The sequence below is a fragment of the Pongo pygmaeus genome, chromosome 19 (assembly GCF_028885625.2).
Source record: "Pongo pygmaeus isolate AG05252 chromosome 19, NHGRI_mPonPyg2-v2.0_pri, whole genome shotgun sequence".
Taxonomy (NCBI): domain Eukaryota; kingdom Metazoa; phylum Chordata; class Mammalia; order Primates; family Hominidae; genus Pongo; species Pongo pygmaeus.
The window spans coordinates 18,927,225-18,954,074 of record NC_072392.2 but is presented as its reverse complement, the minus strand read 5'-3'; the positions used below and the strand labels follow the sequence as shown (position 1 = coordinate 18,954,074).

Sequence of the window (26,850 nt, the reverse complement as noted above, 5' to 3'; positions counted from 1 at the left end):
ATAGAAGAGGCTACACACTTGTGATACATGGGGAAAACCAGTGTTTACCACTGCTCTCTTGGGATCTGATGAAAATGACCCCTTTCAGAAACACATTAAAAGAGCTCTATTCTTAATGGCAGCTGGTAATATTTACAACAATGGCATTTTCAGAGCTGGGCATATTAAAACCCTCATCTTGAAAATTCTTTTTTTTTTTTTTTTGAGATGGAGTCTTGCTCTGTTGCCCAGGCTAGAGTGCAGAGGCGCAATCGTAGTTCATAGCGGCTCAAGGGAACCTCGTTTCAGCCTCCTGAGTAGCTGAGGCTACAGGTGTGCACCACTGTGCCCAGCTAATTTTATTTTTTTATTTTTTGTAGAGATGGGATCTTAGTTGCCCAGACTCGTTTCAAGCTATCCTCCTGCCTCAGCTCCCCAAAGTGCTGGAAGTACAGGGGTAAGCCACTGTACCTGGCCATAAATTCTTGATGAGCCAATAATTTTAAAACCTACATATACTTTAGTTCAGAGAATAGTACCCAAGAAATTGAAATTACTGCTAACTTTAAGAAGTACACAAGCAGTTTAACACAAACGAAGACTCAAAAGTCAACACTCTAGCCTGGTCAACACAGTGGGATCCCATCTCTACAAAAAAATGTAAAAGTAGGCCAGGCGCGGTGGCTCACGCCTGTAATCTTAGCACTTTGGGAGGCCAAAGTGGGTGGATCACTTAAAGTCAGGAGTTTGAGACCAGCCTGGCCAACATGACGAAACCCCGTCTCTACTAAAAATACAAAAATTAGCCATGTGTGGTGGTGTGTACCTGTAGCCCAGCTACTCAGGAGGCTGAGGCAGGAGAATCGCTTGAACCCAGGAGGCAGAGGCTGCAGTGAGCAAAGATTGCACCACTGCACTCCAGCCTGGACAACAGAGCAAGACTCAGTCTCAAAAACAAAACAAAACAAAACAAAAAAACAAAACAAACAAACAAACAAACAAAAAAGCAGGGTCAAGAATAGCACATAGAGTATGACCCCAATTACATATAACTGGGAAAGTCTATGCATACACATAGAAAAGAAACAGAGAAGAGGAACCTAGAAAAACATCTACTAGGCCGGGCGTGGTGGCTCATGCCTATAATCCCAGCACTTTGGGAGGCCGAGGCAGACAGATCATGAGGTCAGGAGATCGAGACCATCCTAGCTAACATGGTGAAACCCTGTCTCTACTAAAAATACAAAAAATTAGCCGGGTGTGGTGGCGGGCACCTGTAGTCCCAGCTACTCGGGAGGCTGAGGCAGGAGAATGGTGTGAACCCGGGAGGTGGAGCTTGCAGTGAGCCGAGATCCGCGTCACTGCACTCCAGCCTGGGCACCACAGCAAGACTCCGTCTCAAAAAAAAAGAAAAAAAAAAACCAAAAGAAAAACATCTACTAAAATGTTAACACAAAGTAATATTTCAATGGGAGAGGTGGCAGATTTAACCCATCCCTAGCTGCCTTCCATCCCAGCCATGCCATCACCTACTGATACAGTCTACCTGTTGAGACTTCTTTGGATTTTCTACTAAGAAAAACTTGGCTAGAAAAATCCTTTGATGTTTCCCCCTCTTTTCATTTTAGCACTGGGACATCATGCCTAAAATGGAGCAGCCACTATCACAGATGTAACCTTCTGACTAGCTATGTCCTTTAAAGACATGGTTCCTGCCCACCATACCTTATGGTAGCCCTCCCCAGGTCCCTCTGGCAGGCAGTGCTTGTGAATTCAGTGTACCACAATCCACCACTTCGTGTCAACACATGAAGGACCCAGGACCTTGATGACTTTGTGAGTCACTGCCCCAGCCCTGGAAAGACCATTTCGAGTTGAGACTCTTCCTGTTTGATCAAAAAAAAAATTTTTTTTTTTTTTTTTTTGAGACGGAGTCTCGCTTTGTTGCCCAGACTGGAGTGCAGTGGCGCAATCTCGGCTCACTGCAACCTCTATCTCCCAGGTTCAAATGATTCTCCTGCCTCAGCCTTCCAAGTAGCTGGGATTACAGGTACGTGCCACCACATCCAGCTGATTTCTGAAACCGTTATTTAATTTTCATTTGCTATTTTGCAATTTAACATCTTTTGTAACATGTACTATCTTTTATGTTTGTTAACATTTGGGTTCTTTTATCTAAACCTCAATTACTAGTCACAAACAGAGTGCAGCTGTTTTTTAATGGCTACCTCTTGATGGCGAAAGACAGAAATTTACTTAGAATGGTCCTGTTGGCACTTGGGCCAAAAAGACAATTCTATGGAGAGAATTAGGCTGCTTGTTATTTAAGTCTCTTAGATCCTGGTCTTTTAAACCTGTAGGTCAAGCTGGTTTTTCTGGCTCACTGGTTTGGTCTTTCAGCTGATTTCTCTTTCACGTTCTTCATTTTTCTCTCATAAAAATTAACTTTTTACAAATTCACTACTGATTTCCTTCTATTCTAGAAGCTATGGCTAGTCTTTCTAGAGTATTTGGAAGGATTCTTTTTCTTGCCCATTGACCCTCTCCTCACCTTCCTTCCTCTTCTCCTTAGGATCCTTTATCCTTGTATGAGGTCTGCCCACCTCAACAGCCACCCCGACCCACCTCTCTTCTCTAGTTTCTCCATTGGGCTAGGGGAAGTCACCTCTCCCCTAAGTCCTCACATAGCCAAATCCATCAGCCTTTTCCATTGCTGGGTAGCCTGGCAAAAAACAGCTATCCTATTCTGGTTCTTTGGCTCGTCCCCAACCATCCATCACCATGGTTGACACAAGGCAAAGGATGTGCACAGGAACAGATGCATCGTGTTCTCAGCAGCTGTGAACTGTGCATCTCTGGCCAGACTTCCCAAGAGAAAAAAGCAATCCTCTATTTGTTGAGCTACAGGATTCCTGTAACTTGCAGCCTATACCTTCCTAAAACACAAAAGATTTCATTTTTCATTACTTTTCTGTACTGTTTGAACGTTTGATATTAAGCATATTTTCTATAGTCAAAACCCAGCAGGTTATTTTCACCTTGAAAATAAAAATTAAATAATTGGTTTATATCCTAGAAGAAAATAAAAATTATATAATTGGCTTACATCCTAGAAGTCAATTGCACAAAGTTTGTACAACCCTGGCCGAAATGGTAATGTCCGAGTAGTACTATGTTCACATAAGATGTTCTCATTGGCTGGGTGCGGTGGTTCATGTCTGTAATCCCAGCACTTTGGGAGGCCAAGGCAGGTGGATCACATGAGGACAGGGGTTCGAGACCACCTGGCCAACATAGCGAAACCTTGTCTCTACAAAAAATACAAAAAATTAGCTGGGCGTGGTGGCTCACACCTGTGGTCCCAGCTGCTTGGGAGGCTGAGGTGGGCAGATCACTTGAGCTCAGGAGGCAGAGGGTGCAATGAGCCGAGATCACACCACTGCACTCCAGCCTGGGCAACAGAGCAAGGCACTGTGTCAAGAGGAAAAAAAAAAAAAAAAAAAGATGTTCTAATAGAGATCAGCACAGACAGACAGGTTGCAAGGCTGGTGACAATGCACTGAGGTCTGCATCATTAGCATCCCTCATCTGCCCTGCTGGAGCTGCCGACCTCTCTGAGGCTGCCTTTCACTGTCTCCCAATGTAGCCTTGTCTCCTACCTTTCTTCCTCTTCACCTGCTCCAAATACCCTGCTCTAGCCCTGAAAAGACCAAAGTTATAAATCAAATTCTTTCTAAGAAGCCAATCACAAGAGAGTTCTCTCTCAGCACAGAAATCCTGCCATGCTTTATCCCTGTACCTGCTTCCTCAGCTCTGAAAAGGGAGAGAAAGGGAAACGTGGCTCCCAGGGGGTCAGGAGCTGCCCTGTGAAGGTGGCGCTTTCCTCACCTTTGTTAGCCTCTGAATATTCTTCTTATAAAGAGATGACAAGCATTGCTTCACCAGTCCCATGTTGTTATCGCGAGTGAAGGTTTCACTGTGCTTATTCACCAGATTTCGGAGTTCTGAGGGGTTGTTGGTTGAATACACTTGTGCTAACTCGTGGTATGCATTGCTAAGAGGCTAAAGATGCAAAGGAGGGAAAAAATTCAGATTAAAACTTCAGAAGAGGCCAGGCGTAGGGGCTCACGCCTGTAATCTCAACACTTTGGGAGGCCGAGGCGGACAAATCACCTGAGGTCAGGAGTTAAAGACCAGCCTGACCAACATGAAGAAACCCCGTCTCTACTAAAAATACAAAATTAACGGGGCGTGGTAGCACATGCCTGTAATCCCAGCTACTTGGGAGGCTGAGGCAAGAGAATCGCTTGAACCTGGGAGGTGGAGGTTGCGGTGAGCCAAGATCGTGCCACTGCACTCTAGCCTGGGCAACAAAGCAAAACTCCATCTCAGAAAACAAAAACAAACAAACAAACAAACTTCAGAAGACTCAAATGTGTATAGGAAGCAAAAACACACTTACATACTATTTTTTAAGCAAGTATATCCCATATTGTCAGGTAACAACACACTGTTACCCTAAAAATTATAATTTACCCAAAGCAAATGCCTAGTTTTTAAGACCAGGGATAGAAAGTCACTATGGAGTAATTAATTTTCCACAAAATTTTGTAGTACAGACTAAGTAATAACACAGCAGGTGAAAACCCACTGAATTTAGTGAAGGCACACATCTTCATCAGTGGTTCTGTTTTTCTACTGATAAATCATATAGAGAAGAAAGGAGTCAAAACATTCATCATTCCCAACTCTCCCTCTCTCTTTCTCACACCTCACCAGATGCAATGGGACAATCTGCTACTTCTGCTAGCAAGCAGAAAGACAGGGCTGGGCATGGTGACTCACGCCTGTAATCTCAGCACTTTGGGAGGCCGAGGCGGGTGGATCACGAGGTCAGGAGATCGAGACAATCCTGGCTAACACGGTGAAACCACATCTCCACTAAAAATACAAAAAATTAGCTGGGCATGGTGGCACACGCCTGTTGTCCCAGCTACTCGGGAGGCTAAGGCAGGAGAATCGCTTGAACCCAGGAGGCAGAGGTTGCAGTGAGCTGAGATCACGCCACTGCACTCCAGCCTTGGCGACAAAGCGAGACTCCGTCTCAAAATAAATAAATAAATAAATAAATAAAATAATAAAAAAAGAAATATAACAAAACAAAGGCCAGGCTCAGTGGCACACATCTGTAATCCCAGCACTCTGGGAGGCACAGGCAGAAGGACTGCTTGAGGCCTGCTTGAGGCCAGGAGTTCAAGACCAACCTGGCCAACATGGCGAGACTCTGCCTCTGGGGAAAAAAAAAAAATCAACTGTTATAGGAGCTTAAACATCTATAGCTGTTAAGTATCTAGAGCACAAGTTTGAAAACGGGTTCCTGAGAAATATTCCATCCCAATCGGGTAACAAGAATGTGTAGCAGACATTCAATAAACGTCTGCTCACCTGAAGCTGTTAGGAGAGCTAAATCACTATAAAACCAAGTTACAGAACTGTATTATTGCAATTTCTTTATATACTCAACATGCTCACGTAAGAAATCAGTTTTATGTAAAAAACTTACCTTAATGAATCTACCCACAATTTGAGATGTATATTTTGGTAGCTGTTGTACTTTGCCAAGTAATATCAAAGACACTAAAATATACTTTTTATATGATTCCAACATGATATGACTGACCGCCATGGCAGGAGTAGTTATAGCCTAGGCAAGAGAAGAATGCTTACTGTAAAGAGAACATACCACAGTAGCAAACAGCAATCAACCATGTGTATCACATTATTTATAAGTCAATAATACTTTTTAAATGTCCCATTATTTTTATAACAGCCTTATTGAGATAGAATTCATTTTATTTTTATTTATGCATTTTTTAGAGACAGGGTCTCGCTCTGTCATCTAGGCTGGAGTGCAGTGATGTAATTATGGCTTACTGTACCCTCAAACTCCTTGGGTTCAAGCAATCGTCCTGCCTCAGCCTCCTGAGTACCTGGGACTATAGGCGTGGGCCACCATGCTTGACTAATTTTAAAATTTTTTGTAGAGGCCAGGCGTGGTGGCTCACGCCTGTAATCCCAGCAATTTGGGAGGCCGAGGCGGGTGGATTACGCGGTCAGGAGATCGAGACCATCCTGGCTAACACAGTGAAACCCCATCTCTACTAAAAATACAAAAAAATTAGCCAGGCTTGGTGGTGGGCACCTGAAGTCCCAGCTACTCGGGAGGCTGAGGCAGGAGAATGGCGTGAACCCGGGAGGCAGAGCTTGCAGTGGGCCGAGATCGCGCCACTGCACTCCAGCCTGGGCAACAAAGCGAGACTCCGTCTCAAAAGAAAAAAATAAAATAAAATAAAATAAAATTTTTTTTGTAGAGATGGAGTCTCACTATGTTGCTCAGGCTGGTCTTGAACTCCTGAGCTCAAGCAATCCTCCCACTCCAGCATCCCAAAGTGCTGGGATTACTGGCATGAGCCACCACGCCTGGCCACTTTCTTGCCTTTTTATTTTTGAGGAGGAGTCTTGCTCTGTCACCCAGGCTGGAGTGCAGTGGTGCGATCTTGGCTCACGCCTGTAATCCCAGCAATGTGGGAGGCAGAGGTGGGCAGATCACGAGGTCAGGAGATCGAGACCATCCTGGCTAACATGGTGAAACCCCATCTCTACTAAAAATACAAAAAATTAGCCGGGCGTGGTGGCAGGCGCCTGTAGTTCCAGCTAGTTGGGAGGCTTAGGCAGGAGAATGGCGTGAACCCGGGAGGCGGAGCTTGCAGTGAGCCGAGATCGCGCCTCTGCACTCCACCCTGGGCGACAGAGCAAGACTCCATCTCAAAAAAAAAAAAAAAAAAAAAAAAAAAAGAGATTCTCCTGCCTCAGTCTCCTGAGTAGCTGGGATTACAGGTGCCTGCTGCCAGGCCCAGCTAATTTTTGCATTTTTAGTGGAGACATTTTCACCATGTTGGCTAGGCTGGTTTTGAATTCCTGACCTCAGGCAATTTGCCTGCCTCAGCCTCCCAATGTGTTGGGATTACAGGTGTGAGCCACCTCGCCCAGCCTCTTGCCTTTTCTTTTTTTTTTTTTTTGAGGTGGAGTTTTGCTCTTGTTGCCCAAGCTGGAGTCCAATGGTGCGATCTCGGCTCACTGCAACCTCCGCCTCCTGGGTTCAAGCAATTCTCCTGCCTCAGCCTCCTGAGTAGCTAGGATTACAGGCATGCACCACCATGCCCGGCTAATTTTGTATTTTCAGTAGAGATGGGGTTTCTCCACGTTGGTCAGGCTGGTCTCGAACTGCCAACCTCAGGTGATCCGCCGGCCTCGGCCTCCCAAAGTGCTGGGATTACAGGTGTGAGCCACCGCACTCAGCCACCTCTTACCTTTTTAACACCCACATCATCTTGGTATTTCAAGATCAAGTTTGCTCATAAGTTACTATATTTGGCTACAGCAATGATAATGCATCCAGTGGCTACGAAGTGCATTTTTATAATTTTCTGAATGCGTAGTCTTAAAGAGAAGTCACCTTGAAGATTTAACCTGACTAGACACGTGCTTTAATGACACCATCTCTGCCTACTGGCACCTTATGGTGGCCCTCCTCAGGTCCCCTCAACAGGGCACATCAACCACTCATTGTGGTATGGTTCAGAGCCACGGATGTGTGTACATGTGTGCGTGTGTATTATGTATTAGAATTCCAACTAAACTGAGCTCTCTGAAGGTTTTAAATATCCTTTATTACTTAATACATGCTATGAACTAAAATAGGAACTTACAAACATCTAACTAATTTACCTTAAGACAAGTGGTTTATTAATCAATATTGTGTATCTCTTTTTCAGAGTCTGAGTAAACCTCCAGAATATTCTACCAAATTGTGTACTATGTTTCATTACACAGACACAGAAAGGGTGGGAGGGACTTTTACTGTGTACTCCTTTATACCCTTTAAATTTTGAATCAAGAAAATGTTTCACTGATTAAATAAAACTTAACAAAATACCACACATAGTTTTAGAATAAGACACACCCAAGATCACTCAGTTCAATCTCTTCCTTATATGCAAAGGAAGCTATAAAGGTCAAGAGATGTCATAACTTATTCCAAATCAGATAAGGTATAAGTGCAAGCCTAGATTAGAACCCCCAGACAAGCGCTCTTCTATGCACTGGCACTGCTCCTCAACTTAGGGATCAGGTTACCACCATTTACATAATCACAGAGAAGTAGTCTCTGAAAGGACCACCACCTGAAACGGAGGCCCTGGGATCAGTCCACTCTAGCCACAAACCTATGGGAGCACTTTTTTGATCACACAAGTTCAGAACAACCTCAGCTAATTTTTAGAGAGAAGATTACCTGTTCATAAAAGTAGAGAGCTCTTTCAAAGTTCTTCAGCCCAGTATAGATCATCCCTCCATAATAATAGTAACATAAAAAGTGCTTTGCATCATAGGCTCCATTCTCTTTACAGATATCCATCATATCCACGTCAAGATATGGAAGGGCAGGCTTAAAGCATTTTGCTAGCAAACAAAGCTGTGAACAAATTGATATTAAATCATCACTTTAATTTTACTTAGGCAGGTATTAGCAGAAGGAGAAAATTCATAGATTCCAGAAATTTCCAAATAATGTAATTGTGTTTTACATTTTATTGACCAAAATTATCTAAATGTCAACACATTTCATGTATCTGCTATCTGAAACGCTTAGGACCACAAGTGTTTCAAATTTTGGAATATTTGCAGAATACATACCAGTTAAGCATCCCTAATCTGAAAACCTGAAATCCAATTGCTCCAATGAGCACTTTGAGTGCCAAGCTGGCATTCTAAAGATTTCAGATTTTGGAGCATTTTGGGTTTCAAATTTTCGGACTGGGTTTCAAATTTTCGGATTAGGAATACTCAACCTGTACTCCATTTTCTTAGCCATTCAGAAGAAAATAGCATTACTTTTTTTTTTTTTTTTTTTGATACAGAGTCTCACTCTGTCACACAGGCTGGAGTGCAGTGGCATGATCTCAGCTCACTGCAACCTCTGCCTCCCGGGTTCAAGTGATTCTCCTGCATTAGCCTCCCGAGTAGCTGGGATTACAGGCGTGCACCACCACACCCAGCTAATTTTTGTATTTTTAGTAGAGACAGGGTTTCACCACATTGGCCAGGCTGGTCTCAAACTCCTGACCTCAAGTGATCCGTCCACCTTGGCCTCCGAATGTGCTAGGATTACAGGCGTGAGCCACCTCACCTGGGGAAGCATTTCTTTATAAAAAGCTAAACAACTATAAGGCCAAGCATGCTAGAGATGATTGAGAATAGAGAACTCTACAGACAAGACTCATTTATCCCTTAACCTATCCCTACCCATCTGATTAGAGGGAAAAAGAGTGTGTCCTCTTTCTCTTTACTGAACTAGTGGAATGGAAAGAGACCAGCATGGTGTGATAAAAGTAGAAGTGGTTCCTTTAATTAATCCTTTCCAGTGTTTTAATCCTTTAGGTAAATATAGGGAATTGTGCAACTCAAGAAAGCAAGCCCTTAGAACAGTTATCTAGCTAATGGAGATGCAGTGTAGACATGCGTACAAACTCATGAAGCTATACACTTTAGTATTCTACTGTCTGTATGTTGTACCTCAATCACAATTTTTTTAAAACATTAAAAAGCACATCTTCATATGAAACTAGAACATGTCTTTGACATAATCCACATACCATGTTATTCTTTTTTTTTTTTTTGAGACAGAGTCTTGCTCTGTTGCCCGGGCTGGAATGCAGTGACGCGATCTCGGCTCACTGCAAACTCCACCTCTTGGGTTCACACCATTCTCCTGCCTCAGCCTCCTGAGTAGCTGGGACTACAGGCGCCCGCCACCACGCCCGGCTAATTTTTTGTATTTTTAGTAGAGACGGGGTTTTACCATGTTAGCCAGGATGGTCTTGATCTCCTGACCTCATGATCCACCCGCCTCGGCCTCCCAAAGTGCTGGGATTACAGGCGTGAGCCACCGCGCCCGGCCACCATGTTATTCTTGAAGGAAACAATGTAAATATCCCATGCAGACTTCTAAAACCATCGCATACTCATATTATAGAATACTCCCTACCTGTAGAGTACCACTACAGAATCATCTCCAAGATATGTTAAATACAAAAAGCAAGCTACATAAGAGTATGCATAGATCATTAAAATTTGTGTAAAAAATGAGAAAACATATATTCATATTTGCTTTTATGTCCATAAAAAGTCTTTGGAAGGATACACGAGAAGTAACTAACATAGTTTCCTTTGTAGAGAAGAAATAGATGGCTAGCAAACAGAATGGGAAGGAGACTTCATTATATACCTGCCCTTTTGCCTTCTGGACTTTGAACATCGCAAAATAAGATAAATAAATGAGGCCAGGCACGGTGGTTCACACCTGTAATCCCAGCACTTTGGGAGGCTGAGATGAGCAGACCGCTTGAAGTCAGGAGTTCAAGACCAGCCTGGCCAAAATGGTGAACCCCCATCTCTACTAAAAATACAAAAATTAGCCGGGTGTAGTGGTGCACATCCGTAATCCCAGCTACTCAGGAGGCTGAGGCAGAAGAATTGCTTGAACCTGGGAGGCAGAGGTTGCAGTGAGCCTAGATCATGCCACTGCACTCCAGCCTGGGCAACAGAGCAAGACTCCGTCTCAAAAAAAAAAAAAAGATAAATGAATAACATTTTAAGGTGGAAGAAGTTAGCTGTGTTAAGTCTCAGGTTCCACAATTTTTTTTTAGTAGAGATGGGGTTTTTCCATGTTGGTCAGGCTGGTCTGGAACTCCGGACCTCAGGTGATCCACCCGCCTCAGCCTCCCAAAGTGTTGGGATTACAGGCATGAGCCACTGCACCTGGCAGGATCCACAATTTTAAAAAAATGATTCGGGATTTTTAAAAAAGTTACACGCTGGGCGTGGTGGCTCACGCCTGTAATCCCAGCACTTTGGGAGGCCAAGGCGAGCGGATCACGAGGTCAGGAGATCGAGACCATTCTGGCTAACACAGTAAAACCCCGTCTCTACTAAAAATACAAAAAAATTAGCCAGGCGTGACAGCGGGCGCCTGTAGTCCCAGCAACTCGGGAGGCTGAGGCAGGAGAATGGCATGAACCCGGGAGGCGGAGCTTGCAGTTAGCTGAGATCGCGCCAGCCTGGGTGACAGAGCAAGACTGTCTCAAAAAAAAAAAAAAAAAAAAAAAAAAAGTTACAACTAGGGCCGGGTGTGGTGGCTCACACCTGTAATCCCAGCACTTTGGGAGGGTGAGGCTGGTGGATCATGAGGTCAGGAGTTCAACGCCAGCCTGGCCAACACGGTGAAAGCCTGTTCTACTAAAAATACAAAAATTAGCTAGGCTTGGTGGTGGGTGCCTGTAGTCTCAGCTACGCGAGAGGCTGAGGTAGGAGAATTGCTTGAACCCGGGAGGCAGAGGTTGCAGTGAGCTGAGATTGTGCCACTGCACTCCAGCATGGGCGACAAAGCGAGACTGTCTCAAAAAAAAAAAAAAAGTTACAACTATTAATTACCCTATCTGTTCGACAAGCTTACTAGTTGAGCCCCATCCTAGAGTTTGCATCCAGCACCCGCCTGAATGTAATACATGTACCCACATATTCCAACTTCTATAACACATCACAATATCCACCAACTTGCCTTCGCCTATCAAACCCAATGTTGAGCAAGCCCATAAACAACCTACACCTCTGACTTGGTGTGAATCACACACTTTGGTTGCTTACCTGGCAGAGATCAGCATGTATTGAGGTCAGCTGGTTTGTATTCATCTGCATCTTGTCTATGGCTTGCTTAAGGATGCCAATTCCTCGCAGGGGCTGTCAGAAATGACATCTCTTTCAGATAAGTTCTCAAAGATGGCAGCACATTGGATCTTATGTTGTCACTTACAAATAAAAAATAATACTAATTGATAGGTTCCTTTAAACAGCAATATGAGGTTTCCATACTCTTCAAGAAATTTCTGTCCCATTTAAGTCAGAAAACGTTTTCTTAAGCTGTTTCTTGAAATTTGTAAATAACTCAGCACCATTTTTTAAATCATAAAAAGCTTTTATTTTTACAATGAAGATCAATAATCAAAAACAGTATTACTTTCTCAACAGTTCATTATATTAACATCTAAACAAATTAAAACTTTCCAAATCACTTATTATACAAGAGACAACAGCCTATGCTTAGGAAAATTACTTGTGGCTAAGGGTGTTGGCATTTTCCCATAGGGCAGTCTACCCCTTACCTGGTAGTAAATTACTACCAAAACTAACACCATAGATTTCAAAAGGACTGTTTCCTGCCCTGATTATAAATAACAAGACCAAGTGTCAAGTGAGGCATAATCAGTTTTTGGAAGACTAAAATACAGTCTCTTCCAAAATTGCCGGGCACGGTGGCTCACACCTGTAATCCCAGCATTTTGGGAGGCCAAGGTGGGTGGATCACGAGGTCAGGAGATCGAGACCATCCTGGCCAACATGACAAAACCCCGTCTCTACTAAAAATACAAAAATTAGCCAGGCATGGTGGCATGCGCCTGTAGTCCCAGCTACTCAGGAGGCTGAGGCAGGAGAATCGCTTGAACCCGGGAGGCAGAGGTTGCAGTGAGCTGAGATCACGCCACTGTACTCCAGCCTGGGCAACAGAGTGAGACTCCGTCTCAAAAAAAAAAAAATAAAAATAAAAATAAAATATATAAATATATATATATATAAATATATATATAAATATATATAAAAATATATATATAAATATATATATAAATATATATATAAATATATATAAATATATATATATAAATATATATATAAATATATATATAAAAATATATATATGAAAAATAGCTCAATAACTTATAGCTTTTTCAAAAACTCACGATTTTTCTTAACCATCTCTTTCAAACACAGTTACTTAGTACTACAAAATAACAACTGGTTCTATTTTCAGCCTCTTTCAAACCACTAATCTTAAATTTACTTTCAAATTAAAAAGAAACACCTGGCTGGGTGAAGTGGCTCACACCTATAATCTCAGCCCTTCGGGAGGCTGCAGCAGGCGGATCACCAGAGGTCAGGAGTTCTAGAGACTAGCCTGGCCAACATGGCAAAACCTCACTCTATTAAAAATACAAAAATCATTGGGAGGCCGAGGCAGGCGGATCGCCTGAGGTCAGGAGTTCGACACCAGCCTGGCCAACATGGTTGAAACCCTGTCTCTACTAAAAATACAAAAATTAGCCAGGCATGGTGTCAGGCATCTGTAATCCCAGCTACTCGGGGGGCTGAGGCAGGAGAATTGCTTGAACCCAGGAGGTGGAGGTTGCAGTGAGCCAAGATCGCGCCACTGCACTCCAGCCTGGGTGACAGAGCAAGACTCTATCTCAAAAAACAAAACAAAACAAAAATCAGCTGGGAAGGGTGACATGCGCCTGTAGTCCCAGCTACTCAGGAGGCTGAGGCACGAGAATCACCTGAAGCCTGGAGGTGGAGGTTGCAGTGAGCTGAGATCATACCACTGCACTCCAGCCTAGGAGTGCACTGAATGAGACTCCATTTCAAAAAAATAAATAACTAAATAAATTTTTAAAAAATCCACACTATAAATTGTGTCAGTATTATAAAAGATAAAGAATGAAATAACTGTTCAGATTAAGGGACACTAAAGAGACAAAGCAATGTAATGCAATCCATGGTCCACGGTTTTCTTTTGCTATTATATAGTACACTGTCCAAACAGCTAATGTCCTTTTATAGCAAAAGACAGTTCTTTTCACTGGTGGAAAATCTAAATGGGGTCTGTCAATTTGTTGATGCATTATATTAACGTTCATTTCTGGGCCAGGTGTGGTGGCTCACGCCTGTAATCCTAGCACTTTGGGAGGCCAAGGCGGGAGGATTGCCTGAGCTCAGGAGTTCGAGACCAGCCTGGCAACATGGTGAAACCCTGTCTCTACTAAAATACAAAAAATTAGCTGGGCATGGCAGCATGCACCTGTAGTCCCCCCAGCTATTCAGGAGGCTGAGGCAGGAGAATTGCTTGAACCTGGGAGGTGGAGGTTGCAGTGAGCAGAGATGGCGCCACTGCACTCGGGCCTAGGCATCAGAGCGAGACTCTGTCTCCAAAAAAACAAAAAAAAAAAAAAGTAAGAGTTCATTTCTGGATGCTGACCATTACACTGTGCTATGTAAGAGAATGTCCTAATTTTTCGGCTTTACCCACTGAAGTATTTAGGGATAAAGAACAGCAACAGCATATCTGCAATTTACTTTACAATGGCTCAGAATAAAAGAGGAAGAGAAAAAAAAGAGTAAGTGTGGTAAAATGTTAACATTTGGAAAATCTAGGTGAAATGTATGAGAATTTTTTATATTATTTTTGAAGCTTTTTGTAAGGCTAAAATAATCTCCTAATTAAAAGTTAAAAGAAAAAATGTAACAGATAAAACCCAGCATATTACAACATAAAGGGTACTGGCTTGGTAATTCCAACTACTTGGTAGTTCCAGCAGCAGCCTCCCTGAGGAAAGAAACCACTCCGTGCCCCCACCTCATTCAGGGGACACGGGGGCTGCCTGTGCTTACAGCAATGGCTGTGAGTGCTCTCAAGTGACCACAGATATCTAGGTGGTGGATGCTCAGTACTAACTGGAATCTTAATAAAGTAATTCATTGTGTAAGCTACTTACATATTATAACAAAACTAGGAATACTTGAATAGTATTTCTTACCTGTTTTCTTTCCACAAGTGCATTTGTTAGCTGATGGCAAAGCCCAGCAACTAGATACAATAACAAAATATTCAAAATATAAATATAACCACAAGGGCAAAATATTTTCAATGGAGAATAAAATGTTATTTAGCTTACAAGTGTCTGTTGCATATCGAATGTGCTCCCCATTACAAGTACTGATGAAGAGCTGAACCTGTGAGAATAGCGTTTCGAAGTCAGGAACACTGGGCATAGAAAACTTCACAAACCTAGAATAAGGAGAAAAGAATTGTATTACCCTGATAGTTCATGGGATAAAATACAGAAGCAACGTATGCAAGAAATCCATCCTGCCTCTAATACTCTGTAAAATTAAATGAGCAACAGTATTTTTTAGAATTAAGAACTAGGCCAGGACAGTGGCTCATGCCTGTAATCCAAGCACTTTGGGAGGCTGAGGCAGGAGGACTGCTTAAGGCCAGGAGTTTGAGACCAGTCTGAGCAACATGGTGAGACCCTGTCTCTACTACAAAAAATAAATTAGCCAGGCATGGGGGTACATGCCTGTAGTTGCAGATACTTGGGAGGCTGAGGCTGGAGGATCACTTGTGCCTAGAAGGTTGAGGCTGCAATGAGCTATGATCATGCCACTGCACTCCAGCCTGGGTGACAGAGCAAGATCCAGTCTCAAAAAACAAATAAATTAGAACTAGAATCCATGAGATTTTCCTGACCTGGTTATTTTGCACAATCAAGATACAGAACAGACACAAATAAGGGTTAAGAAAAATATGTTTAGGCCTGGCGCAGTGGCTCACGCCTGTAATCCCAGCACTTTGGAGGCCAAGGCAGGCAGATCACCTGAGGTTGGGAGTTCGAGACCAGCCTGATCAACATGGAAAAACCTCGTCTCTACTAAAAATACAAAAAAATTAGCCGGGCGTGGTGGTGCATGCATGCCTGTAACCCCAGCTACTCGAGAGGCTGAGGAATCGCTTGAACCCAGGAGGCGGAGGTTGTAGTGAGCTGAGATGGTGCCACTGCACTCCAGCCTGGGCAACGAGCGCGCGAGACTCTGTCTCTAATATAATTATATATTATATTATAATTATATATAATATATTATATATATAAAAAATATATATATTTAATAAGGAACAACTTTCAAGATGAAAAATTCCACTAAATGAAGCCAAACAGGCTGGGCATGGTGGCTCAAGCCTGTAATCCCAGCACTCTGGGAGGCCAAGGTGGGCAGATGGGCAGATCACAAGGTCAGGAGTTCGAGACCAGCCTAGCCAATATGGTAAAACCCCATCTCTGCTAAAAATACAAAAATTGGCTGGGCCATGTTGGCACATGCCTGTAATCCCAGCTACTCGGGAGGCTGAGGCAGGAGAATTGCTTGAACCCAGGAGACAGAGGTTGCAGTGAGCCGAGATTGCACCACTGTACTCCAGCCTGGGCGACAGAGGGAGACTCTCTCAAAAAAAAAAAAAAAAAAAAAAATCAGTTGCTTTTCCTGCTTTGAGAACATACTAAGGGGGATCAAGAGTGAGAGCTATGGGCTGGCTGGAGGTGGGCAGCAGCTTAGGTTAAAAATGTTGCCACCAGCTGTGTGGTCTATCTGAGAATAACACTGACAGAACAACTGATGGGCAGGACAGGAGGAGTGGAGTGGTGAGAAGAGGGAGGACTCAGGTGATCCTTCCCAAGTAACTCAGACTGCCATGAGAAACACTCCGAGAAGGCACTGGTGATAGGTTTTAGGGGAGAAATCATGTAAACTAGCACTATTAAGGCATTGGTTGTAAGTAAATTTCAAATCCTTTAAAAAAAAAAAAAAAAGCACTATTGAAATGTAATTTCAAGAAAAATTAGGCCAGACACAGTGGCTCACATCTGTAATCCCAGCACTTTGGGAGGCCAAGGCAGGTGGATCACGAGTTGAGGAGTTCAAGACCAGTCTGGCCAACACAGTGAAACCCCTGTCTCTACTAAAAATACAAAAATTAGCTGGGTGTGGTGGCATGCACCTGTAGTCCCAGCTACTCGGAAGGCTGAGAATTGCTTGAACCTGGGAGGCAGAGGTTGCAGTGAGCTGAGACAACGCCACTGCACTCCAGTCTGGGTGACAGAGTGAGACTGTCTCAAAAAAAAAAAAAAAAAAGAAAAAGAAAAACTAAATGGATATTATCTAATCATAATTTCTACCACATCTTTTGGTTTATCTGCTTCCATCTATACTGTATTATTTGACTTAATAATGTCACCATACATCTGTATTTACACTTTGTAATTATCAAGACATGCCAGAAACAATTTCATTTGGGGATCACAATAGGTCAGTGAGGCACTGCGACTGCCAGTTTATAAATAAAAATATGAAGCTCAGGGCCCCACAACTCAAAATTGGAAGAATATGTAGATTCAAAACCAGGGTCCTCAGCCAGAAGCTCAGTATTCTTTCCATACCTTATCTAACATATACAACAGTAAACACCTTATAGCTTCAAAATGCTTTCATGTCCATTACTCACCTGATATACATGTATATGTGAGTTTATGTGTGTATAAAACATGCATGCTCTCTGTTCTGTTTTGAGATAGGGTCTTGATGTCACTCAGGCTGAAGTGCAGTGGTGCAAGCATAGCTCACTGTAGCTTCGACCTCCCAGGCTCAAGCAACCCTCCCACTTCAGCCTCCTGGGTAGCTGGGACCACAGGCATGTGCCACCACACCTGGCTAACTTTTTTTCTTCTGGGGAGACAAGGTCTTGTTCTGTCACCCAGTCAGGAATGCAGTGGCATGAGCACAGCTCATTGCAGCTTCAATCTCCTGGACTCAAGTGATCTTCCAACCTCAGCCTCCTGAGTAGCCAGGACCATAGGTATACACCACCATGCCTGCCTAATTTTTGTGTTTTTTTGTAAAGACAGGGTTTCACCACGTTTCCCAGGCTGGTCTCGAACTCCTGAGCTCAAGCAATCTGCCCACCTCAGCCTCCCAAAGTCCTGGGATTACAGGCATAAGCCATCATACCTGGCCACTTTTTTTTTCTGTAGAGATGGGGTCTTGCTATGTTTCCCAGGCTGGTCTCAAACAGAGCCTCCCAAAGTGCTAGGATTACAGGTGTGAGCCACTGTGCCCAGCATCTGCTCTTTCATATAAATAAGAAAATACAGACAGTAGAAATCCTTACCAGCACTGTCGAATAGAAGTATCTGCAGTGGTGGATATGTTACAAACCTGTGCTGAGACAAGGACATGTGACGACATGTGGCTACTGAGTACTTGAAACATGGCAAGTGCACCTGAATCTTTAATTTTAATTTAAATAGCTGCATATGGCTAGTGGCCACCATACTGCAGAGCATAACTCTAGATCCTTCCATTCTGACAAAGCTTCTTCTTTAAACTCTGCTCCGGACACATACCTTTGTCTCAGGAATCCCAGCGTAAGTGAAGCCAGACTCTCACCTTAAGTCAATTTCTTCTCAGTTTATTTATATCATTTCAAATGTCATGACAACCACAATATCCCAATTTATAATACTATAACATCAAGAGAAAAAGAATTCTACTGTCAAGTACACAGTTACAAGGAACCCCAATTAAAATAAGGTCTATTTAATTTGGTCTTAAATAGCTTAAATTTGTTTCAAGGGAATTCTAAGCAATGTTGCTTTGGATCTTTGATACTTTTTCTTTTTTTGAGAAAAGGTCTCACTTTGTCATGTAGGCTGGAGTGCAATGGCTTAATTGTAGCTTACTGAAGCCTTGAACTCCTGGGCTCAAGCGATCCTCCCACCTCAGCATCTTGAGAAGCTAGGACTATAGGCATGTACCACTACACCCAGCTAATTTTTTTATTCTTTGCAGAGATAGGGCCTTATTATGTTGCCTAGGCTGGTCTCAAACTCCTGGCCTCAAATGATCCTCCAACCTTGGCCTCCCAAAGTGTTAGGATTATGAGCAACTGTGCCCAGCCGATATTTTCATTCAATGTATTCTGCCATGCCCTGTGGCAGTACTCTTCTGAACTTCTTTTTAATTTAGAAAATGTGGACAATCCTATGGATTACATGGATAAAAGTACTCAGATAAATGCAAACTATAGTCCCCACAATTGAGATGGCCATTTTTTAAAACAAATTTTCAGGATTTGTATAAACATAAAGGAGTTTTTTCTTTTTGAGACAGAGTCTCACTCTGTCACCCGGGCTGGAGTGCAGTGGCATGATCTCAGCTCACTGTAACCTCTGCCTCCTGGGTTCAAGCAGTTCTCCTGTCTCACCCTCCCAAATAGGTGGGATTACAGGCACCCGCCACCACACCCGGCTAATTTTTCTATTTTTAGTAGAGACGGGGTTTCACCCGATTGGTCAGGCTGGTCTTGAAATCCTGACCTCAGGTGATCCACCCGCCTTGGCCTCCCAAACTGCTGGGATTATAGGTGTGAGCCACTGTGCCTGGACACATAAAGGAGTTTTTAAAAATGATAAAATTGAACAAAATATAACAAGCAATGATTAGCTGGAATGAATAAAACTGTCACTGCTATAACTTTAGTTTTGCAAAAGAGCTCAATGTTATTTACAATGGTTTACTTTCTACACCAAAAAAAAAAATAAATAAAAATAAAGCCAGGGCCGGGCGTGGTGGCTCACGCCTGTAATCCCCGCATTTTGGGAGGCCAAGGTGGGTGGATCACAAGGTCAGGAGATCGAGATCATCCTGGCTAACACGGTGAAACCCTGTCTCTACTAAAAATACAAAAATTAGCTGGGGCGGGTGGCGAGTGCCTGTAGTCCCAGCTACTCAAGAGGCTGAGGCAAGAGAATGGCGTGAACCCGGGAGGCAGAGCTTGCAGTGAGCCGAGACTGCACCACTGCACTCCAGCCTGGGCGACAGAGCGAAACTCCATCTCAAAAAATATAAATAAATAAATAAAAATAAAGCCAGAAAGTGCAGAGTGTTCAGTTTTAACAAGCACAAAATTATAAAAGAAGATGCCCCTTACAAAACAGCAAGGACGCCCAAGGAGTGTTCTTGTACATCCAGAGCCCCGAGAACAGTGTCCAGATGAGATAAGTTCTTCGCAAGGAGTTCCCCACTCTTGTTGATCAGTTCACAAAGCTGTGTCATTTGCCCTGGAAAACAGGAACAACACTATTGCATTTCAGCTACAGCACTAACCAAACTAATGGAACTCTAACCACAACTTTGTACTTCAGAGCCTGAAGTTCCCAAAAATGATTCTTAATCTCCTTCACTTCGGATGAGGATCCAGGACCACAGGAGTGAAACAACCTGTCCGTGGTCTCAAAACGAATTAGAGATTACACTGGACCTCCCAATTCTCTCCGACCTTGAATGTTTCACCTTTTTCTCTATTCTGTTTTCCAGTCTCCCAAGCCAGAAATGCACGTTACTATTAACAGCTCTCTGCATCCAAATGATTTAGTTTTACTTCCTAAGTCTCTCAGCTCCGTTTCTTTCTCTCTCTCCTCTCTGCCCTAATTCAGATCCTCATCATTTTTTGTCTGGACTACATCATAAATCTTTTTTTTTTTTTTTTTTTTTTTTAAGACGGAGTTTCACTCTGTCGCCCAGGCTGGAGTGCAGTGGCGCAATCTCAGTTCACTGCAACCTCCGCCCTCCGAGTTCAAGCAATTCTCCTACCTCAGCCTCCCAAGTAGCTGGGATTACAGGCGCCTGCCACTGCACTGGGCTAATTTTTTTGTATTTTTAGTAGAGACGGGGGGGTGTCACCTTCTTGGCCAGGCTGGTCTTGAACTCCTGACCTCGTGATCCACTGCGCCCGGCCTACATCATAAATCTTCTCAATGGTCTGCCTACTGTGATCTTTCTCTCCTCCAACCCCCACTCCATATTAGTACTGCCTGTTCTAAATTATGCATTCAATCAAGTTATTCCAATGACTTTAAGAAGTGCAAACGCCTCAGCCTGGACTAAGGCCCTTCAGTAACTGCTACCTTTCCAACCTTATCTCCTGCTGCTTCCCCTCACACACCTACTCTTCGATCAGAGCAAGCTCAGAAAATCAACATCTGTCTTCTCTCCTCTTTATGCTTCTACACATGCTGTTCTCTGTCCTTCTCCCCCACATCCTCTGCTACCTGACTGAGCCTCATCCAGCATTCAGCAATCAACTTGTGGCGTCTCTAGACCCTCATCTCAGCTCCCTTCCCTCAGCTGGGTATCTGCCCTCTCTGCCTCGCATGGGACTGTAGTGGTTAGGTAATTCAGTAAACTCAGGTGGAGGGATTGTCCCTTTCTCTAGCTCTAGAATATATCACCTGCTTAGCAGTTCATCAAGCAGCTACTTGTTGAATTAATCTCCTAATTGATCTACTTTTCCCCTATACTGCAATACTATGTTTGTTTTGTTTTGTTTTTTGAGACAGGGTCTCATTCTGTCGCCCAGGCTGCAGTGCAGTAGTGTGATCACAGCTCGACGCAGCCTCCATCTCCTGGGCTCAAGCAATCCTCCCACCTTAGCCTCCCCAGTAGCTGGAACTACAGGTGTACGTCACCATGCCCATCTTATTTTTTAAGTTTTTTTAGAGACAGGGGTCTTGCTATGTTGCCCAGGCTGGTCTCTAACTCCTGGGCTCAAGCAATCCTCCCGCCTTGGCCTCCCAAAGTGCTGGGATTAGAGGCATGAGCCACCACACTCTGCCTGCAATGCTACATTTTAACAACTAAGGTACAGAATCTATTAATAATTAGGCCTCAGCCGGTTGCTGTGGCTCGCACCTGTAATCCCAGCACTTTGGGAGGATAAGGTGGGCAGATCTCTCGAGGTCAGGAGTTCAAGACCAGGCTGGCCAACATGGCAAAACCCTGTCTCTACTAAAAATACAAAAATTAGCTGGGTGTGGTGGCGCACACCTGTAATCCCAGCTACTAGGGAGGCTGAGGTGGGAGAATCCTTTAACCTGGGACAATCCTTGAACCCGGGAGACAGAGGCTGCAGTGAACTGAGACTGCGCCCCTGTACTCCAGCCTGGGCAACAGAGCAAGACTCTGTTTTTCTGGGGAAAAAAAAAATTAGGCCTGAATTGGTACCTTGAAGTAGACCCATCAATTTTGAAAATGACTGTCATGACAGATACCATGGTCACACTCTAGCTGTCTTTCCGCTAACAGTGAGGATATATCTAAGTCCATGGGCACTAACCTCAAGTTTCCAACTTCTCTATTTCTACAGAGCAACTGCATAATCTTTTCCTTACTAAAAGAATACAACATAGTATAATGCTTAAAATACATGTGACTATAGCTAGGTACTTTTGATAATTTAACACTTTTCAATTTGATACGTTTTACTGAAAGCAAAGAAAATATATCATTATTATATAGGCATTACAAAACAAGAATAAAACAGCTGTGATCTTATTAGGTGTCACCTCTTGAGATCACACAGATTTAACTGGGAAATACTAACTCATCATCATTGTATTACAGATCTCACTGGTAGGTATGAAGTAACTTCTAGTTGAGTAATTTGCCTTTGTAACCCATTACTCTAAATATATTAACAATAATTTGTAACACCCAGAAATAAACATTGCAATCCATTAGTTCTCTACTAGTTAACAATCAGTGCCAAGTTGAGACTGAAATAAAAGCTGGGTCACTATGAAATCACCAGATAATTAATTAGTGCAGGGCCAAGGGCAGAGCAAAAAAAAAAGCTTAAGTGTCACAGAGTGTATTTGAAATCAGTGCAACCAGAAATGTGGCCAATAAAATTCTTTTTTTTTTTTTTTTTGAGATGGAGTCTCACTCTGTCACCCAGACTGGAGTGCAGTGGCGCGATCTCGGCTCACTGCATGCTCTGCCTCCCGGGTTCACACCATTCTCCTGCCTCAGCCTCCCGAGTAGCTGGGACTACAGGCGCCCGCCACCACACCTGGCTAATTTTTTGTATTTTTAGTAGAGACGGGGTTTCACCGTGTTACCCAGGACAGTCTTGATCTCCTGACCTCGTGATCCGCCCGCCTCGGCCTCCCAAAGTGCTGGGATTACAGGCGTGAGGGCCAATAAAATTCTAATTAGAGAAAGCTGAATATTGTAATATTCTCTTGAGGTTTACATTAGAAAATTCTGAAGAAGAGCAGAGAAAACAGAAACTCGAAGATTTCCTTTTTTGATTTTTACTTTTTTAAAAATTTTTTTGAAACAGTTTTGCTCTTGTTGCCCAGGCTGGAATGCGATGGCACAATCTCAGCTCACCACAATCTCCACCTCCCAGGTTCAAGCGATTCTCCTGCCTCAGCCTCCCGAGTAGCTGAGATTACAGGCGCCCGCCACCATGCCTGGCTAATTTTGCATTTTTAGTAGAGATGGGGTTTCGCCATGTTGGCCAGGCTGGTCTCGAACTCCTGACCTCAGATGATCTGCCCACCTTGGCCTCCCAAAGTGCTGGAATTACAGGAGTAGTGCTGGAATTACAGGCGTAAGCCACCGCGCTTGGCCTGAAACTCAAAGATTTCCTATCCAGTGAGTGAGGCACAGTGGCCGACAGCAATGAAAGTTACCATATTTATCTCTGTCTAGCAGACTGTTCCTATAGCATCCTATAACCTGATGCCCACAACAGCCCTAGTTCTGTTTTGTAATTAAGAAAATTGGCCCAGGAAAATTAAGTGGCTCACACAAGAAGTGAGCGAGACAGGATTTCAACCTAAAGCTTCTAACTACACTACACCCCAGGAAGGAGAAAACTAAGTATTTGTGGCATAAATTAACAAACCAGTGGTTCCTTTATTCATAGAAAAGGCAAGCCTGTGCCTTCCCTGTGAACCTAATTTCTATTAATAAAAAGGAAAAAGAGGAAGAATTCTTATTAAGTGCAGCTCCATATCAGATCATTTGTCTTACACCAGTGAGGTAAAAGCACCCCTCCATTTTTAAAACGGAGATGCAAAAGACTCAGAGATTGAAGGTGATTTGTCCAAGGTCATGCAGCTCCCAGAACTTCACAATTAATGACGGTAACAATAATTTGCGGCTATATTTATTGCACCCCTTATGACAGGCACTGTTCCAAGTGCTTTTACATGGTTTCTCTCATTGAACCTTCACAACTCTATACAAACTAGGGACTTATTTTGCAGACGAAGAAACTGAAGCACAGGATAGTTAAAGGGGCCTTCACAGCCAGCATTTAATCATTCTAATTTCAGGTCCAGAATTCGGTACATTCATATGCAATGAATGAACCAAACAACCTGGAAAGTGAGAGTAAAATCATCACAATTCTACCCGTAGAAATGGAGTCCTGGCCGGGCACAGTGGCTCACGCCTGTAATCCTAGCACTTTGGGAGCCCGAGGTGGGCGGATCACTTCAGGTAAGGAGTTCGAAACCAGCCTGGCCAACATGGTGAAAACCCCATATCTACTAAAAATACGAAAAAATTAGCCACGTGGGCTGGCCGCGGTGGCTCACCTGAGATCAAGAGTTCGAGACCAGCCAGGCCAACATGGTGAAACCCTGTCTCTACTAAAAATACAAAAATTAGCCGGGCAGGCGCCTGTAATCCCAGCTACTCGGGAGGCTGAGGCAGGAGGCAGGAGAATCGCTTGAACCTCGGAGGCGGAGGCTGAGGTGAGCCGAGATCGCGAGACTGCACTCCAGCCTGGGAGACACAGTGAGACTCCGTCTCAAAAAAAAAAAAAAAAAAAAGCCGTGTGAGCTGGCGGGCGCCTGTAATCTCAGTTACTCGGGAGGCTGAGACAGGAGAATCGCTTGAAGCCGGGAGGCTGAGGTTGCAGTGAGCCGAGATCGCGCCACTGCACTCCAGCCTCGGCTAAAAAAAAAAAAAAAAAAGAAATGGAGTCCTACGAGCGAGAGCTTCCGCAGCATTCTGTGGGACCAAAATAGGCGCACAGGTTCCCGAGCGTGCGACGCCTAGCAGCGGAGGAGCTGGCCAAGGCGAGCCGCAGAGCCAAGGCACCCAGAACGGACTCGCCTCCCGCCCGCTCCCGGCGGCCTAGTCAGCGAGCGACGGAGCGGCGGCAAAGATGACACGGCGGTGCGCCAATCACCGAAGGCAAGAGAGACAAAGGAACCAATAGTCGCCCCAGATGGATCGTGGCGGAAGTCACGCCCCCAAACTGTCAAGCAAAGAGCCCGGTGGAAGGGGCCCAGGCCGGGGGGAGGGGGCTCCCGGCGGCCCGAGGGCGGGGAGGCCGGCCGGCGAGGACAGAGGAGCGCGAGGGGGCTGCCTACACTCGGCCGCGCTCGATCCTGCCCTGATCTAAATGCCGCAACCCCAAGCCCGACCCTGGAGAAGAGTCTCAGGACTAAAAGGGCTGTCCCAGCCGTCCGTGCTGGCGCCTGGGGATCCAGGCCCGTCCCTGGTACCCGCCCATGCCCAGCCCGGCGGCCTAGGGCCTCACCTTGAGCCGACAGCTGTCGGACACTGTTCACGAACTGCTCCAAGGCAGACGCCATGTTTTCCCCCGGGCGGCCCGAGCGGCGAAAGCAGCACGCGCGGGAAAAGGCTGCCGCTCTGGGAGGAGGGGCCGCGGCGATCCACCTGAGGTCCTCGCGAGCGGCGACGTCACTTCCGCTGGTTCAAGCACCGCGAGAATATACCTAGCTGCCAACCCGTTACTGTTTCCATGGAAACAGCCTCAATTCGCCGTAGCCGGAAATTAGTGTTCCATAGTCCCCAGCTTCTTTATTCACTGCACTTCTGAAATCCCTCCGCACGTTAAATGGGGATAGTGGGCAAAGGAAGGAACGAAACTCATAATTAAGCAGGTATTTTCTGGTTCTGGAGTTTGCTAGAAAGGCCCTGCGGTTTTCCACCTGGACAGATACTTCAATGAAGCGCGACTTCGTTGCCACGTCTCCCATGAGGTTTTCCCCGTGATATTAGACTCTGGAGCCAAGCAGCCTGGGTTCAACTGCCTTTTCTACCACTTAGTAGCTGTGTGACTTTGAGCGAGTGACTTGACCGTCGTGTGCATTGTTTTCCCCATCTGTAAAACCTCAGTGTCCTTAACCACATAAAACACTTAGGACAGCGCATAGCACATAGGGAGAACTATAGTTATTCATTCAAGATGTACATTGAATGAATCGATCCCTTCCCCGCAATAAATAAATAAATAAATAACACCACACACAAAAAGAAAGTGAATTGGTTTTTCCCATCTGGGATTGATGTCTCCCTCCTCTGCTTGTCGCCTAAAGCACTTTGTTCTTCTCATGTTGCACTTCTACTCTGCTACAGAAATGTGTCTCTATAGTCCATGTCATATCTGTAAACCAAAAATAAAAGTCTAAGCCCCCCAACTGACTGGTGGACCCTATCCGAAGCCAAGGACATTCCAATTTATCCTGAAAAACTAGTTCAGGCTATGATGGGAAGTGGTAGTCAGACATGCCTCACAAACATCAACACAGAGACCTTAAGACTGCTAGACTCAAGACTGATAAGAAATATTTACAATCTATTCTGTCTGAATCCTGCTACCTGGAAGCCTCATCTGCATGATAAAACCTTGGTCTCCACAAACCCTTATAATCGTAACCCAGATATTCCTTTCAATTTACTTCTAGGTCTTTAGATAATAACTCTTTCAACCAATTACCAATAAAAAAATCTTTAAGTCTACCTATAAGGTAGAAGCCCCCCAATTGCCCCAAGTTAGCCCGTCTTTCCGGACCTAACCAACGTACTTCTTACATGTATTGATTGATGACTCATGTCTCCCTAAAATGTATAAAACCAAACTGTACCCAACCACCTTGGGCACATGTCCTGAGGAGCTCCTGAGGCCGTGTTATCATCGCATCCTTCACCTTGGCAATATAAACTTTCTCAATTGATTGAGACTGGTCTCAGATACTTTTGGTTTACGGATCCATTGCTTCTAACTGGCATGGAGTTCCTTAAGGTCAAGCATCTCTCTTACTAACCTTGATTCCCCTTTAGGGCCCAGCATAGGATTTGCTGCATAGTAGGGACTGAGAAAATAAACATGCATTTTAAAATTTTATCCAACATACGTTTACTGACACTTACAATGTGTTGTACCAGGCACTAGAAATACACTGGTAGTAAAAACAGTCTTGGGGC

At 44.1% G+C, this 26,850-nt stretch overlaps 1 protein-coding gene across 4 annotated transcripts in view; it reads right to left on the bottom strand.

The window, feature by feature from the left end:
• The window catches only part of COPS3 (COP9 signalosome subunit 3), a 35,630-nt gene extending 9,570 nt beyond the window's left edge, over positions 1-26,060 (bottom strand). Inside the window, exons 1-8 of one of the 4 annotated variants that reach the window (XM_054459211.2) lie at positions 25,160-26,060; positions 19,748-19,877; positions 14,880-14,992; positions 14,742-14,791; positions 11,743-11,835; positions 8,333-8,512; positions 5,543-5,683; positions 3,868-4,041 (exon numbers count right to left, since the gene is read on the bottom strand). In XM_054459211.2, the coding sequence (XP_054315186.1) occupies positions 3,868-4,041; positions 5,543-5,683; positions 8,333-8,512; positions 11,743-11,835; positions 14,742-14,791; positions 14,880-14,992; positions 19,748-19,877; positions 25,160-25,214 (936 nt within the window). In that variant the 5' untranslated portion in view covers positions 25,215-26,060. Of the gene's footprint in view, positions 1-3,867; positions 4,042-5,542; positions 5,684-8,332; positions 8,513-11,742; positions 11,904-14,741; positions 14,792-14,879; positions 14,993-19,747; positions 19,897-25,159 lie in introns of those variants that run through there. The other 3 variants (XM_063656615.1, XM_063656616.1, XM_054459212.2) reach the window with 3 other exon arrangements.
• Between the last annotated feature and the right edge of the window lie 790 nt (positions 26,061-26,850).